Source organism: Pinus tabuliformis, chromosome 1_1 (genome assembly GCF_031772625.1).
Source record: "Pinus tabuliformis cultivar Carrire ecotype Pingquan chromosome 1_1, CPIR1, whole genome shotgun sequence".
In the NCBI taxonomy this organism is placed as follows: Eukaryota; Viridiplantae; Streptophyta; class Pinopsida; order Pinales; family Pinaceae; genus Pinus; species Pinus tabuliformis.
In genome coordinates this window covers 941,587,509-941,606,783 of record NC_142297.1, presented here as the reverse complement: position 1 = coordinate 941,606,783, position 19,275 = coordinate 941,587,509, and the positions used below count along the sequence as shown (strand labels likewise).

The 19,275-nt window shown below is 39.6% G+C and overlaps 1 protein-coding gene across 1 annotated transcript in view; it reads left to right on the top strand.

The window, feature by feature from the left end:
* LOC149217575 (kinesin-like protein KIN-14I) overlaps window positions 1–19,275 on the top strand; it is a 412,787-nt gene that overhangs the window by 144,133 nt on the left and 249,379 nt on the right. Inside the window, exons 7-12 of the mRNA XM_089391383.1 lie at window positions 6,371–6,698; window positions 8,196–8,295; window positions 8,477–8,655; window positions 8,855–8,970; window positions 9,449–9,551; window positions 9,710–9,862. Of these exons, the coding sequence (XP_089247509.1) occupies window positions 6,371–6,698; window positions 8,196–8,295; window positions 8,477–8,655; window positions 8,855–8,970; window positions 9,449–9,551; window positions 9,710–9,862 (979 nt within the window). The remainder of the gene's footprint in view (window positions 1–6,370; window positions 6,699–8,195; window positions 8,296–8,476; window positions 8,656–8,854; window positions 8,971–9,448; window positions 9,552–9,709; window positions 9,863–19,275) is intronic.

Below are 19,275 nucleotides of genomic sequence, written 5' to 3'. Positions count from 1 at the left end.
CTGCCTAGAGTCGGAAAGGCATTATTGGAAGGTATAGGAGTCTCTGTTGGGATGATTCATGGTTGGGTTGCAGGTCATAGTGTGATTGGATGTTCAGTCAAAATCATTGTAAATCTTATTGTATGTGGATCGTTGTCCCTGGTACGAGAATCCACACTCTTGTCTCATTTCGGTCATTATAGGGTGGCAGAGAAGTGCTAGGTTGGTGCATGAAGTTGCCTATAGGTTGGAGCCTATGAACACTTCAGGGTGGTAGGTTGGTCTAGGATGTTGGGGCATCCATTCAGTTGACTACTGAAGAAACCAGGGTGTTGGGGCGTCCTTCCAGTGGGAGCTGGAGAAGAATACTTTTCTAGAATTCTAGGAAGTTGTTGCTTTCATTTCAGTTGGGGCTGAAGATTAAAGAATTTATTAGGAAAACATTCGGTGGTTTTTGACTCGGAGGGGGTTTTCCACCTAAAATTCTTGTGTCTACTGTGTTCTTTTATTTACTGTTATTACTGCATAAACATTAATAATAATTGAACAACTAATGCTCTGAAAAGATATAAAAGTGCTAATTGCTAAGGTTTACTAATTCACCCCCCTAGTATTTCCAACACTCTGGTCATGTCCTCTCCATCCAACCTATACTCACCATGAGACCTGCTGCCGTATGCGCAATTAGTTCTTTCCTCCTGCTCATGGCTGATCCGAAGTGGACCATATCGCTACAATTCTGACAAACTCTAAAGTATCACTACATTTACCTCTGCTTATTTCTCTTGTGCTTGTATGATTATGTCATTGTCTTCCTTACAACTCTTTATTTATGCCTTTAAGCTTCTCAATGTTTCTACCAAATCAGAAGAGTGCCCAACACCACGCTGCTCATCCGATCCATATAGAGAGTTTCGGGAACTGTAGTCTACCATTTTGCTAGTCATCTTTGTTATTCTTCATGCAAGGTATATCATGTCAGCTAAACCAAATCACAATAAACCAACGTACCTTACTATACTTCAAGGAGGATACCTTGTGATCAACAAATTAACATGATACATGTACAACATAATCATGACTAGTGATGACAATATCACCAATATATTGGCAAATATCAGAAATATCGCCAAGAAAATATAGCGATATTTTGGCTTCCGAAAAGATCGCGATATTTCTAAGATATCGCCAATATCTCGGCAACATATCGTACAACGATATAAAATATCACCAAGTTGGTTGGGCCGTGGCTAGACAAGGGAAATTTACCTTTTTTTCCTCATCTCAGTTTCTGAGTGTTGGAGAAGGAAGTGAGAGATTTGTGGTGGTTGTCAAGGAGGGATTGAGGATCAAACTGCCATTATCACCACCAACTAAGAACTTTTTGTGGATCAAAGATTGAAGAACAATGAGACAAACTTCATTTCTTCCATTAATAGGTATGTTCTTATAAAACCCTATGTTAATGATTTTTTCATAGATTTAGGGTTATGCTTGCTTGCCTCTTTGCCTACCAACATTTTGATTTTTTTTTTCCATTTGCTATGATTTCCATGCCCATGAGCCAATGCAAAGGTTTTCTCCATATTTGGACAACAAGCTTCATTTTTTTTTCAACTTTATTATGCACCCTCTTCTTTTCATTTTTCATTCACATTGCAAATAATGTAGTAATTTTTATTTTTTTAAAATGAGGTGGTTATTACTTATTATTTTTTGTGTTGGGGGGTTTAATGGCAAATTTTTTTTTTTGCCCTAGGTTTGAATCAGTTCACTACGAATATGCCAGAAGCCTTGGACTCGGACTCATTTTGGGAATATTGAGAGCCTGATGGTGGGAAAAATCAGGCATATCTATCATGAAAATTGTGTGGGACCAAGATGTCAAGAGGGGTTACACGATTGAAATACCATCTGGCTAGACTCCCTGAACATGATGTAATGCCTTGTATGGTTTCTAGTGTGGAGGTTATACAAAAATCTCTTGATGTAATTGATGAAAAAGACATAAAGATAATTGCTACAGAGAGGGCACTGGTCTTAGATAGATAGCTGCTAATTTTATTTTTTTTGCTACACATAAGTTTATAACTCATGATGATGAGATACTTTTATATATGTGATGTTATTTTGTATTGGTTCTCCATATTTGAGTCCTTGATTGGACAATTATCAGGGATTAGCAAGATTTGGTATTGCCTTTGATGTATCATTTTTATTTTACATCCACTACATCATATATATTAGTGCTTTTTTCATATTTATGTGCCAATGTGTTTATTTCATGTTGTTATTTCTTTATATGTTTAAAAATATGAAAAAATGAATATTATGCATTTTTTATGTTTGTCGATATTTGTCGATATTTTGCCAATAAGATTTTTTCTAGACCCTCGTCGATATTTTGTCGACACCGATATTATCAACACTGATCATGACAACATATCGAAATATAACACACAAGCATATAACCATATATCCATCATTCTAACTAGAGTCCAGTCATCAATACATTACCATACCAACAAGACATACCATGACCTCATGCATGAAAACAACAACCATATCACTGTACACTGACGGTACGCAAGCATAAACAACATGTAACTAATCATACACCCATGACGACACACATCACACCAACATCCTCTTCACATGGTGACATCACTACAACCATGACCAACACCATGCATATGCAACAAGCACATAGACCACAAGGATGATTGACACACGTGCAACCGACATGAATGCATGACCAACACACATCCCATCCAGTATAAGGGGTGAACCATGCTCTGATACCACTTTGTAACGCCCTGCTCTCACATCTACCCAAGTAACCGGCCATCCGGGTTAAACATGAGATGAGAAGTTACTATGATATTATTTGACCTCCTAAGTCACCTAAAGGAAGTGTAACTGACGGAAACACACCATACATACCTTCCATATCAGCAACAAGACCCTCAGGAACCATCCCAATCTCTCAGGTAACTAGCCCCTGAGTCCCACTAAGTTAATTGACCAATTAATCCCTAGACTCTTCCATGCTATGGGCATTCCAGTGTCCAGAGGGATCTATACACTCCCACAGCATGGCATGCCAACGTCCAGGGACTATTTGCTTAGTGCTATGCCATCGTCCGCGAGATTTGAGCCACTTTTTCAAGCCTAGAGCCCAGGTCACTGCCCAAAATTCAATGACACTTCCAGAATCCATGACTTACATAATAACAAGTCTTACAAATCCTAAACTAATTCCAGAATTAAGCTTGACTATCCCCAACCGAGACTAATATTTTGTCAAACACTTGGCATCAATGCAATCTACAAGAAATGAATACAAGACAAAGCATAAATGACTGATAAATCATATGAGACTTGACAAGAAGGATCACCACCCTCTTCCCTTCACCGTTTTGTCATCAATTAGGTCTTGCATCCATTATCCTTTCAGTTACAAGTGAATACATGAAATAACCATGACAATAACCAGTCATATAGCCATGCTTATAACTAGCATTAAACCATGAAAATAACAGTGAGATAACAACCATTGAATCCACATATTAATAAGTACAAAAGCAAGAGAACTTAGATTTGATTAAACATAGGCAAATCCGACTAGGTTCAGGACTTCCACGTACCACTGAACCAAATCTTTCTTTCAGCCAGTCACCCCTGTGCAATATTACAAGCATGAATGTGGGATCTCATGGATAAACCAATCCAAAAACAACTAAGGGAATTCAAAAGTTAAACCACCTCCACCCTCACCAAATCGTGATCTCACCAAAACTGACACTGAGATCATAAAACCAAATTGAGCTAGGAATGACTCTGAACTCCATCACTATCCTTGAGGACTTTCCGTCTCCTTGCTTCTCAAGCTTTCCCGCAATCCACACTAGATCATTAGGCCCTAAACCGAAACTCCTCCCTCAGGCTTTACTGTGTATCCCGCCAATACCATTCAAGGGATTCCTAGGCCTTTGGGATTTTCCTGAGACCACCTCTACCCTGGATTTTGAAACCATCTGGAAATTCCAAAGCTCAAAACTGAGAAAACAATCCCATCACACCATGGCTATTTGGAAAAAGCAAGGTTGGCTGAAAACCATTGTCATAACCCGGCAAAACCATGCCACTGATAGCAAGAGAACCATACACCAACATGCAAAACTATGCATGTCAAAACCAACTAGGAAATCACACATGTAATATGTTACCTGCAAGTATTTTTGTTGAGGCTACTTGATCCTTTCTTTCCTCCCTTTCCTTTTGCTTGCTTTTCCTTCCTTGCTCCAAGGCTAGAGTGCTCCAAGAAACTCTAAGTGTCCAAGAGTGAGAGGGAGAGAGAGAGAATAATGAGAGAGCTCCAAAACTGACCTAACAAAAGGTTACAAACTAAACCTTAGAAGCCTTTTTATCAATTAGGCCTCTATTTTCTTCATTTTCCATTATTTTCCTTCAATTTCCTCCTCACATGCAACCTGTGACCTTTCACCTTCCTTTTCTCCTGTTTTCCTTTATTTTTATAAATAAATGTGCCAAAAATGCCTTTTTCCCTTTTAATGCCTTTGCCTTTGCCAATTTCCTTTAGCCATAAACACATCCAGTGATGCCCACTAAGACATCTTTGCCCAACATTCATCTTGGAATAAGTGTCCCTTAACTGTGGTCTTATTTGCCTTTATTAACTTTTATTACATGGAATTTTCATCGGGGTTGTTACATAAGAAGAAACAACCTCAATGAAAAATAGGGAGAAAGCTTGGTTTATGTACACTACAACTTGAGGTTGTTGACACATTATTGTGACTGGCCTCGTGATGATACATCAAATATATATTAGGACAACAACCCAGAGGGAGATAATTTGGAGGATGGAGTTAAAACTTTTGAAAGATGATGATGAAACAACAACAGTAGTCATGCCACCCCCATCATCTAGTAGCAGTGCTCAAGTTCCACAATCTTTGCCTTTGTTGTTGCCACCTCCATCAGCGTACATCCTCAAATGGAGGTCATGTGCCTTTTGGTTCTGGTTTTGGACATGGTTGTCAGACTATATGGGAGGAGACTCCTAGTAGACCACCACGATTTTATCAGAAATTAGACATTTCTTGTTGCAAGGGCACAGGAAACAGTAGATAATAGATTTACTTGTCTTTTCTAGTTTCTAGTAGTTTTTATAATTGTTGACTCTTTCATATTTATTATGATATTTTTTGTAAACTATATATGACAATTTATGTTTGAAGTTTGAAATTGGCAATTATAACTCATTGGTAATGAATTATGAACATGATACTTCATGAAAGTTGAAACATTCCATTTCATGTTAGATATTCATTGTTATAGTTTAGTTACTTAGTAATGGTAATGGTTACAAGTACAACTTTAGTGACTAATGATGATGAATGTTATATATTGAATTTTGAAAGCTTGAAACTTTAAGAATGATGAATCATGACACTTGATATGTTGTATGTTACTAATTTGTGGACGTGGTTGATGAAGATTATAACTTCTAGATGATTGATGTTATATGGTTCAATCCATGTTTTTATGTTTTCTTTATCTAATTCATCATTCTACATGCTTTTTTTGACATATATGCATCAAAATATATAAAATTCGCTCCCGACCCGGGAGCATTTGAAATTATCACTTCCCGCTCCTGCTTCCCACTTCCGCTCCCGCTCCCAAGCAGCCTTGCTTGAGGGTAGATCTTTTCCACATGTCACCATTAAATTCTAACACATCTTGGTGAAGAAATTTCATATGATCTAATGCAATGAAATCTTGAGTGTGTTATTGATTGTTTTAATTGCTATCACTCTCTGTGCAATACTCTCTTTCGTGCACTTAATTTCTGATTCATTGTCAACTCAAGTATTTTTTTCAGTTTCTCTATTTTCTTTAGTGGATATGCCCCACAGTTATAAATTATAGAAACTGAAATATCTACAAATATTTTGTGTTATTGTTGAAGTCAGTTGAAGTATTGCTGGTTTTGTTCATATATGATTGTATTTTGCACTGACCAGAACTACAGAAGAAACAATCATACAATTCACCAAAATAAACAATGCTCTTAGACCATGTAGGAAGCCAATGTCTTTGAATTAGTTAATGCTGTATTTTATAGTATACTCATTTTATGCAGTATTTTCTATACTGGTCTGTTCTTGGCTTGCATTGTCGAGAAACATCTCAGAAGTGACTATATTCAGTTACAACCATAGTAACACTATGCTCTTTTTGTAATAAGATATTCCTGAACTAAGAAACTGTATTTTTTATTGTAATTTTTGGAAATAAACTAAAAACTTGCATATTGCTTCATGAATCAGGCCAATTCCCACTTATACTTGCTTTGTTGCAGAGCTTCTTTATGTAAGACATGGGAGCTTTTATACCTATGTTCTTCGGCAATGTGCCCTGGAACTGAAATAGCTTCTTGTCTTCTACAATACATTCACGAGGCCATCAAAGCATTGGAAGATGATTCTCAATTGCAGACAGTGGTCTTGACTGCATGCAAGTCCCTCGAGCACTCTGTGAAAAATGGTACAAGACTGTCTGTTCCATCTCGAGATGAGTTAGAAGCTGTTTTGACTGGAAATAAACTTACAACAACAGTATATTTTCTAGATGAAACGTTTGAAGACATTACTTATGGATTGACTACTACTGTTGGGGAAGCAGTGCAGGTAGAGACAACTTTATTTCTCAATGGATGCCAATGTCTGTCTATAATTGACCTAAATATGCAAGCATTATTCTTTACGAGCTTAAGGTTCAGAACAATCACTTTGTTAGCTCTACAATAATAATTTGAGTTTCATGGAAATTATTTTTTAATATAGTGGATTCTTTTGATTTGACCGTCGTGTAACGAAGCTTAACTTGCCATTCAATTCAATCATTCGGTCCCTTCATTCATTTCGTTATTGCATCCCCTGGAATGTTGTCTTCTGGAGTTCTTTCTAAACTGGTCTCCTTATTGGTTAGTGGGAATCTGATCTCTCATACAAGACATCTACAACAAATAACTATTCTTTTCCATGTTTGTGTTATATGCAATTTGGCAATTTCCTCCCGCTAATCTGTAAAAGTTTGCAAATAGTTACTGCATCAATATAAAATTTGATTAAAAAATAAAATGAAATGAAATTTTAATTCCTATTTATTTTCAAAGTATTTCTTATATTAAACAGAGAATATTTTAAAAAGCAGAGATGCACAAGAAACAGTACACACAATGAGCAAAAATAAAAAATAGAAAATTACTATGTGCTGAGACTGGTAACGCTGATTACATCTATAGTTTCCAGTATTTGTGCATGTTTTCTATTCCTTTTCTAAATATTTGATCAAATCTATCAAAAGCATACTACTAATTGATCCTCGAAAATCTACACAAAGAAAGGAAGAATATTTATGTTCTTCAATGACCAGAAAAATGTTAATGGGACTGGAAGTTACAACAATTATTATAAAGCATGGGAGTGCCTACAGCATCTCCAATATAAATAGCTTAAATCAAATAGATAGCAGAAAGAAATATAAATAAAAGCACTATTATTGTAGACCAACGAGTGGTCCACTTGTTATTCCCAACCACTATTAAATCTCCCCTATTTATTAGAGTTTTGTCTCAAGCTATTGGACTCTTGATTTTTCGATTTAGATCTTGAGCTAGTAAGTTTCAAGACACAAACTCAAATCCATTCCTATTAGGGAGCTTCCATCTCAGGGTGGCATGGGAGATCTGCACTGGCTTCTTACAATTCTACATAGAGGGCTCAAACGTAACTCCTGCAGGACCTGCTCAATGCTATGAAGTTAGTAATAAGTTGTACTTGTCCAGGAACTGCTGAAGGGGTTTCTGGGGCAAAGTAGTGTGGCAAATCAAGTGCTTTGTGTACAACAGACAACTTATTATAGATAATACCTCAAGCGTTTGACTAGTAGAGACATTAAAAAGGTTTCTTGAAGCCATGTATTGCCAATAAGGGACCTTTGGCCAGAAAGTTGGAATAGGTTAGCTATTTATTATAAACCAACAATATCTTGAAAACTAGCTATCGAAAATTGTAAATTTGAATGATTGCTCAACAGAGCTCTATGGGTATGACAATAAATGTGATTATCCCCTGTACTTGTGATTTTCTTCGATTAATTTTTGTAAACTTTTGTGGTAGCAGGAACTTTCTGACATCATCAAGTTATCTGCTTATACAACATTTGGCCTTTTTGAATGCCAAAAGATGTCGGGGGTTGCAAAAAATGGGGAGATTGTAACCGGTAAGTTTGTGGTCTGGGTGCTGGAATCTTGAACTCTTATTTCTGCTCTTTGTAGTTATGGATGCCCTTTTTCGTTATAGATTAGCAGATATGCATGAGTTGATGACAACTCATGTCATTGCTTCTTAAGTAAGAAAGGTGCCCTTTTTCACACTAACTGTTTGCATCTTTGTATAAGAAGAATATATTGGTTTGGATGACAAGAAGTATATGGGAGATATCCTTGCGGAATTTAAGTCAGCTAAGGAATGTAGTAAAGGTAAAAACCAACAGTTTAAGCTGGTCTTCAAAAAACGCTTCTTTCAGGATTCTGATGAATCAGTTACAGAGCCTATGTTTGTACAGCTATCATACATCCAGGTACATAATACTTTGTGCTTTAAATTATCTAGTAGAGAAAGGTGTGTCCAAACAATAGGTACATGCCATCGAATTTAAGGTTGATTTAGTAATTTACCGTTAGCGTATTATGCTGAAATCTTGTTCTGCTAGAACTCAGCCACTTTTTGTTCACTGAAAATGTATGTAAATATTATCTAATCTGCTGACTCTGGTGTAGGCTCAACATGACTACCTTATTGGTAATTATCCTGTTGGAAGGGATGATGGGATACAACTAGCAGCACTTCAAATTCTGGCTGAGGTTGATCGTGTTGAGAATCTTGAATCTTCTCTGTAAGTCATTTTATTTATTTAAAATATTTTCAGCTTCATATGAAATAACCAGAATCTTCAGCTCAACTAAAAGATTCAGATTACTGTAATTTCCTGTCAAGAGTTATTGCAGAAGTTTCATGTACATCCAGAAGCTGTTTAATTGCAATTGGTAGAGAATTTTCTTGCACATTCAGCAGCATGTTTTGACCTTAAAAATTATACTGTAGTTATTTTTTATTTTTGTAAAGAAAATAGGTGTTGCCTGAGATTGAGAGAGGAATGATCTGGTAGATGAATTTCCATATTCTGGTTATGTTTTGACATTAAGCCATTCCAAGCCTCCATGAAGTTAATCTACAGTTGATATAGGTACTCATTAGAATGATGGAAATGTCATCTGCATTTTAAATTTTTAGTAAGACAGAATTCAACTTGTGATTTCTCTAGTACATTAATTAATCATTTTTGTTACCTAATCTTTTATATTTATATGCAGAGATTTTCTGGTGTTGGTTGATCGATACCTTCCAAGACAATTGGCATCATCAAGGGCAAAAAAGGAATGGGAGGAAGGTGTTTTGGGGCACTACCGTACTGTTGTATGTTCCGTGTTTGCTGTGTTAATAGGTTATTTTTCACCGGGAAATTGCATGCGAGAGTATATATCTTCCATTCCTATGAAACATAAATAGTAGTTCTATAAATAGAGTCATGTTACTGAAATTCTCAAGGTGAATCTTTCAATCATCTTGTGTAGGCGCATTTATCTAAAGATGAAGCAAGGCAGCAGGTGTTGCGTATTCTTCGTGCCTTGCCATATGGAGATTCAGTATTCTATAGTGTTAGAAAAATGGGGGACCCGATAGGGTTATTGCCCTGTCAAGTTATCCTTGGTATCAACAAGAAGGGGGTTAGTATTTCTAACTTTATCTTCAAAGAATTACCATGCAGTACCATAATGTGATGTGAGATAATGTTGATACAAATCTCACTAAGCAGTCTTCTGCTTCTTCATTCGAAAGTCTAATTAAAAATTTTGTGGACACAACCTGACGTGATTTAGCTGCTATGGATCTATTCACAAGGAACATAATTATATTTAATGGCTTGCTTTTTCATATATGAATGATCAAAAATGGTTTAATTTTGTTTCCTTTTCATGCAGTACTATACTTTTAGCAATCCCCATTCCCTAAAAATTCATACGTATTTCCTGTTCATGACATCATGAATGGAGCTGAAGTTCTCCAGAAAAAAAATCTTCTAAGTTACATAGAAGACTGCTATAGGGAAGAGAAAAGAGTTGACTTCCTGGCTTCATAAAAATGAAAACACTTGCAGTGTGTATGAGAATACCAATTTTTGGGAACTTGCCGTCATTAGAGGAAATTCTAGTCTAAAAGTGGTCTCTTAAGAAGAAAGAAGAAAGAAAGAAATTATTTTAACGTCCACGAGGCTAAAGATAGCCAATGGGACAGATTGCTTCTTCATCTACTTGATGTATCTGTTAAACACACATGGACAGTAAAACAATGTGAAAGATAAATCATGTGAGTTCATTTTTTATTAACAGGAGATGTACATTTATAATACAATGTTGTGACTCTTGGGTTTCAGATCCCAAGGTCTCTTGGACTACTTAGTCTTTTCGGCTTCCACACTAACCCTTTAGGATTAGGTGTCCAACATTCCCCCCCTTAATCCGAAGGGTTATGTATGAGTCCAAGAAAAGAGCTGTAATACAAAATGTGCAAAAAATACATGGCAACACTAGGCTGAATGTGCTCTATGAAATGTTGGTATGAAGGGCGGTGGTTTAAGGATGACCACCAACACTGGAACGCTTAGTGCAGTTCCCGGAACTCTTCCAAAACTGGCAAGAAACTGAAGTTTTCTGCTAGAGGAAGTGATCCTACTGTTTTAAAGAGGGAAACCTTCAACCATAAAAGGGAGGTATCACCCCGCATAAAAGGTAAAACTTCAACCTGAAAAGGGAAGTCTCAACCTGTGATGGTTTAAGGATAACCAACTCTGGAATGCTTAATGCAATTCCTGGAACTCTTCCAAAACTGGCAAGAAGCTGGAGTCTTCTGCTAGAGGAAGTGTTCTTAATCTGTGATGGTTTAAGGATGACCAACAACTCTGTAATTCTTGGAACTCTTCCAAAACTGGCAAGAAGCTGGAGTCTTCTGCTAGAGGAAGTGTCCCATATTGCCAACTGAAGGCATGTTCAGGCATCTTTGTCTCTGGCTACAACTCTGAAACTGGTGTGGCAGGTTGTGGCTCAGGCTCGCTTGATGTGACTTTGAAGCTTGTAGATGACCATCATTTCCCCCCCTGTCAGATACAAGGTGAGATGATGGAGAAAACTCAACTGCAAGACTGTTCAATACTTTGGAACAAGTTCTGATATGTGTTTGGAATATCTTCTTGGCTGTTGATGCCCATTGCCAAGAAGCGATCCATCCAAGATGAATCTTTGTTCTTGCAGGACGTTTGTTTTTGAAGCACCTTTGTGAAGAATGGCTGGTTTTATGACAGTGCTCACATGGATGAAGATCAAAATAGTGATCTTTCAGATGGCCAACTCGATCACAGTGTTGGCATTTCTCAATCTGTTGTTGTTGTTGTTGCTGTTGCTGTGGAAGAGGGGCAGAATCTGGAACAACTGGAGGTGAACTGTCATGAGGAGCAGATGAGTTGTCATGAATGAATCCAACGCTGTGAAAATGAATGGGCTTTGAGTAGTCTGGAATATGAAAGGACAAGTCCTTGTCATATCCAAGACCAGTTCTATGCTTGTTGTGGACAAGCTCTTCCCAAGGTCTGATAATGTGCTTGGAAATAGCAGACTGAGTTTCTGCATCTGCATGTACCACTGCTGCTTTATGGGGTACTAAATCTGAATGAACTATAACATTATTGTTTTGCTGTTTATGGGAATCTGTTTCAATCTTCTGAACAGAAACAGGTTCAGAATGATGACTCCACTGCTGTAATTCTTCTTGCTGTAGCTTTGTCTCAAGCTGCAAAAACTCAATATCTTCTTGTACATTATGCAAACAGGTTCTAATGTCAACAAGAGAAGCTTTGCTTATTCTTACTGTACCATGATCAGAGGAATGTATCAGAGTTTTTAAGAACTCCAATATTTCACCAATTTGAATCATTTCTTGATATCTTTACTAAACAGAAAAAATATATCTGGATGCAAAAGTTCAGCAAATCTCTCTCCGAAAATTAGCCCAAGCAGAACAAAAGCTTCTTCCTTCCCTTCAAATTTACAAAATCAATAGGTTTTCTCTGTCAACAGCAAAACTCTTCGTATGGCAGCCAAAGTTTAACCCGGACCACTCTACCGAACAATACACGAATGGGTCACTAGAGATAAAGATAAGATCACGCAGCAATGAGTGGAGTGGAAATAGAGATGGATCTGAAAAGAAAATAATACAACAGCAGGATTGAAGTTTTAAAAGTGTGGGCATTCATTCACTCAAACTGTTCTGAATCTCTATCTCAATTCGTTCACCATGCTTTCTATATCAAACATTTCATTTTATGTTCTGCCAAACAACATGAATGAGCTTACCGCGCATATCAATTGCCTTCTTAAAAGAATCCCAAACTCATCCCACACATTCAATGCCAATTGCAATGCAGAGAAACGCATTAAAAAATTGTGTAACACCAACAGGCTTCGAGAGGCAGCGGAAACCTTCAACAATATGCCTCTTTCAGCTAAATCCACTGTCTCTCTCTTCACCTGCAGGTTTTTGTTTAGGAGCCTCATCCGAGGACATGAACACCAGATAGCGTGGTCGTGGGTTCGCTTCCCACAGACGGCGCCAAGTTTTTAAAAAACGTGAAGAAGGTATATCGCCACCATGCTCTGTTTATGGTCACTGCCAACACATTAGACTTCTGCTACATGAACTTGTTCCAGAATTATGTTTTCTCTCAGAACCATGACATGCCTTCACTCTTCTTGTGTCCTGACAGTAGCTTAACACCGATGGCACTCTGCACGTTCGGAGCGGGATTTGTCAAAATAAATTTATCTCCTCCCATGTCGATTGAAGGAGCAGGCCCAACAAGAGCCAGAGCCTCCACAGGTTGCTGTTGGGGACCTAATGGCAGAAGCTCTTCTCCCACGTCTCAATGGTTTAGAAGGGCCGAGTCCGAATCTCGTAACAATGGAAGAGCTCTTCACAAGATTTATTTGCAGAGAGTCCCGCCGCTGGGCAGAACAATTATTTGCGATTGTGGCGTTCGAGAATTCTTTTATGGTGACAATGGAGGAAATCGTGGTGGAAACAGTGGAGGAAACGGGGATGGAAATGGAGATGACGGAGCATTTAATGGCAGTAATCCTTTTGGGAATATACTTATAATATACTGTCAAATGCGTTCCAGGGACAAATTAGCAGTAAACAGAGCATTATTTTGTCTGTTAATGGCTGGCTGCCTGTGGCAACATCAGCTGTTCTCTGCTATTGCCAAGACAGATGGAACCGTTTCAAAGTTTGCCGCTCAGATTGTGCATGAGCAACATGGGAATGCTGCACCTTCTGCACGATTGGGAATGTCACGCAGAGTTTATCCTTTAGTTTCTCACAATCCCTATCAAGGCAACAATGGTATTTGCATTAGGCAAGGTAAAATCGGTCCAGGCAATACCCATTGACTCAGAATGTCGCCCAGACAACCAACGGTCTCCTTCAAGCAATGAATTGCTCAGTTTCAGGGCTGAAATTGTTCGCCTGCTTCTTGGTGAAATTCCAGAGAGCAGATTATGTCAGGACAGAGGCAGCGACAGAACGACAGAGTCAGAGAGAGAGCGTTTCCAGAATGCAGTCAGGCAATTATGTTTAGCTCAGTGAGCGCAGAGTGCAGACAATGATTAAAAATACCATATGGCAGAGAGGAACAGCGTTTCGAATCAGGTCAGCAGCGTGAGAGAGGGCAGCGTTTAATACCATTCACTGTCACCATGTCAGGCACGAGTATTCATGTGTAGAGAGGCAGTAAAAAAACGCACCAGTAACAACGCTTCTATGCATTCATCAACGCTCAGGTAAAAAACGCATCAACGCTCAGGTGTAGAGCACATTCAACAGGGCAGAGGTGCAGGACTGACGTGCACATAACAGGCCACAGAAAAACAAGTGGCTCTGATACCATGTTAAACACACATGGACAGTAAAACAATGTGAAAGATAAATCATGTGAGTTCATTTTTTATTAACAGGAGATGTACATTTATAATACAATGTTGTGACTCTTGGGTTTCAGATCCCAAGGTCTCTTGGACTACTTAGTCTTTTCGGCTTCCACACTAACCCTTTAGGATTAGGTGTCCAACAGTATCTGACCCTTTTTCTGTGAAGCTTCAAAATAACTACTGCTGGCTTCTCGACAACCCCCTCGCTAAATAGATTATCCCAAGAGCTAGCCGCCAGCATATCTGCATAATTTTCCCTGTTGTCTTTGAAGGTCTCACATTCTAAACTGAAATGTTTTTCTGTTTCCACTTTTCTGGAAGAACAAAATGCATACTCTTTCCTCCCACACTTCTTTTGGCCTTTTCCAGCACCCCGTTTCACAACTGAGTTGATGAGAATTAGTCCTTAACTGAGCAATAAGAATTTTGGCTCTCCAAGAGATGTTGATCTCTATGTATGCTTTGGTTGATGACTATGAGTGGGATTAAACACTTTAATATAGTATTTTTTTCTTTCTTCCTAGCTCCTTATCCCAAGTAAGCTTGTGGAACTTTTCCATAACAAAAGCATTTATCTCTTTGCTGTTTATGGGACATGCATTCAAGCAAATACCCCATTGACTAAACCATTTGTTATTTTGCTGCATCCAAGTATTTTTTCTCTTGCACAATCTGTCATTAAAGACAACCTTAAGCCATCTACCCTCTTCCATTTGCTCAATTTTTTTTAAGTACCTTATGACTCGCATGTTGATTTGGGGTAGCATTGGATGTGCTTTAACCATGAAATTTGGTGGAGAGGTTGGGGCACATGAGATATCCAATACCCAGAAAGTGTTTGGGCAGATTCTAAACAATTCAAGAGATATTAAAATAATTAATATTTTTAATGGAGTCCCTAAGTCTAAACATAGGGAAAATAAAATATTAATGTGGATTAATATGAAATTGTGTTAGAATGGTCCAAAATCCATGGATCAAGCCAGATCTAATCTTAGTCGTTGATTAGGGACTTAATCTCAATTGTTGATATGTCAACAAGAAAAATATAAGAGGAGGCTTGAGGGTCAATTGGAGAGCACACCAGAGTGATCAGTCATTCTATTATCTAGAGAAGGGTTTTCTAAGAGAGATAGAGAGTTGCAGCTGAGGGGAATTGGTTACAGAGAGACAGAGATAGTGTCGAGAGAGCAACGTAGTAGCCAGGGAGAGTGACGCAGAGCTAGCCAGAGCTCACGCAGGGCCACACAGAAGCAGTTGGGAGCTGCGCAGAGCCTTAGAGAGGCCAGTGTTGCTGACGCAGAGGGCCAAAGGGCTGACACAGGGCCTCCTAAGGCAGACGCAGACCCATCCAGGGTGACGCAAGGCCAGCGCTGGTAGAGAGGGGTTGACGCAGTCCAAAGAGAGGCTGACACTAGGATTTCTGGGACAGAATGGTGCTGAGTAGATGCCAGAAGGATTATTTGGGGTTTCAGCCAAGAGATCTGTCAGAAACTGAGAGGTATTTCTGCCAAGGAAATTCTTAGTTGGGTAGGCCAGTTTCGGCATCCAGATTGTACTCTGATATTGCTTAATAAGAAAACCCTCAGATAGCTGCACCAGTTTTCCCACATTGGGTTTTTCCATGGACATTGGTCCAAAAATAATGGTGTCATTTGGTGTGATTGTTTCTATTTCCTTCAGTTTTTGATCTGTAATATGTTGAGCATGCACTAGTGTTTATTTTCAGTATTTACATTGTAAATAACTTGTTAAGTAACATAACAAGTAGGTAGGAATAAATCAGATAAAGTGCATGGAGGGTTTCTAACTAAGTAAACTTAGTAACTTCAACATGGTATCAGAGCGTGATTGCAGATCACAGGAGGACTGAGGACATCAGCCAAGCGGAGCAGTAGCAGCAAAAGATAGCTGTCCCGAGGTGACAGAATTTGTTTCTAGTAGAGCAGCAACAAGGGAAGGGTGATGCAATGCCTACATCATCAAGGGTGAGCCAGGAAGAGGCAGTGCAGAGGCTAAGGAAAGCGAAGGGAGCCTCACGCAGGGCCACGCAGAAATTAGGAGGTTGACGCAATTGGTTGAGGAGGTTGGGTTGCTGGTGCCAGGATTGCACAAAGCCTAAGAGCTCTCACCTTCAGGTTGTTGGGGTTTAGAAGGCTGTGGGAACATTGCAGAGTGGAGCTGGTAAGGTACTATAGTCAGAAGAGTACCCAATAGGGCAAGGCCAAGAGGAGGGAGTTGCTACCAAGGGTTTCTAGTCGAGAAATCCGGATCAGTGTTGCAGTTTCACAGACGATCGGAAAGGGGCAACTTGACGGTTGGCAGGAAGATTTCCAAGATGGAAATCGAGACTCAGAGGGATTCTACAAGAGAACTTCTAGACGGGAAGTAGAGAGACTCGGAGGAGTCGAACCGAAGCCTTCCAGACGAGAAGAAGAGAAACTCAGCAGGAGTCGAACCGACAACTTCCAGACGGGAAGTAGAGAGACTTAGCAGGAGTCGAACAGAGAACTTCCAGACGGGAAGTAGACTCAGCAAGAGTCGAACATATAACTTCTAGGTGGGAAGTAGACTCGGCAGGAGTCAAACAGAGAACTTCTAGGTGGGAAGTAGAGAGAGGCGGAGGAGTCGACAAGAAGAGCAGAGAGATGGCCATGAATGGGCTAAGGGATCAGGACACATTGGATGAGGCATCTAACTTTGTCATTTGGAAGGCCAGGATCCTGTCCGTTCTATGTGCCATGAGTGCTCACACACCACTTGATCGGAAGTGGGGAGACATCGAGCTATAGTCAAGCGGACTACAGGCGATGAGGGGCAGGATCCTCGAGATACCCAACCTCTTGGATTATATCTTGCTACGGGATCCCCGAAGGGGAGTAGCAGGACTAGTTGAATCGGGTAGAGATGGATGCGGATGAAGCGGCAGAGAGAGCTACAGTGCAGGAGTCCCGAGGAAACACGAGGCTAGCAGGTTGCAGCAGTGCGAGAGGCATAGGAGTGTTGCACCAGTGCAGGATGTCACAGAGAGGTGTGCAATGGTGCGAGATGTAGGGAGTTGTTGCAACAGTGCAGAGGTCAGAGAGCGAGCACTTGTCAGCGGCAGAGGGAGCTTCAACATCAGTGGGTGTCTCTAGCCAACTGAGAGGTCAGATTGGGAGATCAGTTACTTACTTCTCAATAACTGAGTTGCAGTGCAACAGTGGGCAACACAATGCAGCATGATTAGAGGAGGTGCAATGCGGATGCAGTGCTGGGAGAAAGGACTAGCATAAACACAGATGTAGAGGGAGTTGTCATACAGATGCAGCAGTGGCAGTGGCAGAACCATGTGCAGTAACACAGGATGCAACAATGCTGAGGATGTTGGGCAGGAAGGCCTAGCATCAACACAGGTACCGATGTCAGATGATTAGAGTAATACTCAGTGAGGAGTATTGCTAGAGCACAGTGCTCGCTAAGAGGGAGTGTTGATTTGGGGTAGCATTAGATGTGCTCTAGCCACGAAATTTGGTGGAGAGGTTGGGGCACATGAGATCTCCAATACCCAGAAAGGGTTTGGGCAGATTCGAAATAGTTCAGGAAATATTAAAATAATTAATATTTTTAATGGAGTCCCTAAGTTTAAACTTGGGAAAATAAAATATTAATGTGGATTAATATGAAATTGTGTAAGAATGGTCCAAAAGACATGGATCAAGCCAGATCTAATCTTAGTCGTTGATTAGGGACTTAATCTCAGCCATTGATATGTCAATAGGAAAAGTATAAGAGGAGGTTTGAGGGCCACTTGGAGAGGACACCAGAGTGATCAGTCATTCTATTCTCTAGAGCGGGTTTTGCTAAGAGAGATAGAATTAATGATCAAGAGTTGCAGCTGAGGGGAATTGAGTACAGAGGGACAAAGAGACAGAGATAGTGCTGGGAGAGCAGTGCAGTAGCCAGGGAGAGTGATGCAGAGCCAGCCACGACTCACACAGGGCCACGCAAAAGCAGTCGAGAGCTGCGCAGAGCCTCAAAGAGGCCAGTGTTGCTGATGTAGATGGCTATAGGGCTGACGCAGGGCCTCCTAAGGCTAACGCAGACCCATCTGGGGTGACATAGGGCCAGCGCTGGGCAGAGGGGGTTGATGCAATCTAGAGAGAGGCTGACACTGGGATTTCTGGGGTAGATTGGTGCTAAGTAGCTGCTGGAAGGTTTATCTGGGGTTTCAGCTAGGAGATTTGTCAGAATCTGAGAGGTATTACTGCCATGCCAAGGAAATTCTTTGTTGGGTAGGCCAGTTTCGACACCTAGATTGTACTCTGATATTGTTTAATAAGAAAACCCTCAGATAGCTGCACCAGTTTTCCCACATTGGGTTTTTCCAGGGACATTGGTCCAAAAATAACGGTGTCATTTGGTGTGATTCTTTCTGTTTCCTTCAGTTGTTGATGTGTAATATGTTGAGCATGCACTAGTGTTTATTTTCAGTATTTACATTGTAAATAACTTGTTAAGTAACAAAACAAGTAGGTAGGAATAATTCAGATAAAGTGCATGGAAGGTTTCTAACTAAGTAAACTTAGAAGCTTCAACATCACACCATAACAATTGCTTCAAGAGGAGCAGCCCTTATTTCACTTAACAATATAGCATAAGGAACTGCACTTTTAATCTTGAATTTGTTTGTAATCAAACGCTTCTGAATTTTTTCAATTTGTCTCCACTGCATGTCGGATGTACTGCTGGCCCATAGTTCACAACCATAGAGAATCACCAGAATCATTAGAAGCCCAAAAAGAGTTTGAATGGTTTTCCAGTCCCATAACTCTGCCTCTCTACACCGATTTTGAAAAGCATAAAATGCTTTCCAACCCCCCAAAGTTCTTTTCTTTCTACAACTATTCCAACTTAAATTTTTGTTGAAGTCAATTCCGAGATATTTTTAATCTGCAACTTCTTCCATAATGTTTCCTTCAAAGTAGAACTTATGTTAGTTATGTTTTCTTTTCTTAGAGAAAACCACTACTTTCGTTTTACTGATATTGACTTGCATCCCCACACTTCGACAAAAATGCTTAAGGGATAGTAAGTGCTTTTGCAAACCAGGAGTCGAT